The following is a 525-nucleotide window of genomic DNA, read 5'->3' on the forward strand; positions in this document are numbered from 1 at the left end:
CGCCGCCATACAGAACTTCATCGCCACGTTTCTCCAGATCAACCGTGGCTCGCGTCTGCAGAAGTTCAAGATAACGTACAACGGGCGAGATGTTTGTCACCATGGGAGCAGTGAGTTCATCGCCGGAGTGATTAACCGTGGAGTTCAACAACTAGACGTTGGCAGTAGCACACTCAAGCGTCCTCTCACCAACGATCTCGTACCTGTTAACATTTACAAGAGCAACACTTTGGTTTCTCTCAAGCTTGCAAACGTGGGAATGCAGAATCCTCCTGAGTTTGGTGTTTCTCTGCCTTGTCTCAAGACCGTGCATCTCGAAGACATTACCACCAAGGATCCTTTGATCGTAGAGAAGCTCATCTCAGGCTGTCCTGTCCTTGAAGATCTGACGGTTTTTAGGGCTTTTGATGACAATGTACCGGTTCTGCGTGTGAGATCTCTCAGTCTGAAGAGGTTTTGTGTGAAATTTAGTCGTGCCAGAACAATTCATGGTAAAGAGTATGCTGTTGAGGTTGATGCTCCGGG

At 48.2% G+C, this 525-nt stretch overlaps 1 protein-coding gene across 1 annotated transcript; it reads left to right on the plus strand.

Moving 5' to 3' along the window:
* Window positions 1-7: 7 nt before the first annotated feature.
* LOC106322237 (putative F-box/FBD/LRR-repeat protein At5g44950) lies at window positions 8-517 on the plus strand (the record flags this gene model as incomplete). Its single annotated transcript, XM_013760358.1, has 1 exon — window positions 8-517. A coding segment is annotated over one exon (510 nt), but the record flags the coding sequence as incomplete, so codon positions are not given.
* Window positions 518-525: the final 8 nt, after the last annotated feature.

This window comes from Brassica oleracea, unplaced genomic scaffold (genome assembly GCF_000695525.1).
Source record: "Brassica oleracea var. oleracea cultivar TO1000 unplaced genomic scaffold, BOL UnpScaffold11242, whole genome shotgun sequence".
NCBI lineage: Eukaryota > Viridiplantae > Streptophyta > Magnoliopsida > Brassicales > Brassicaceae > Brassica > Brassica oleracea.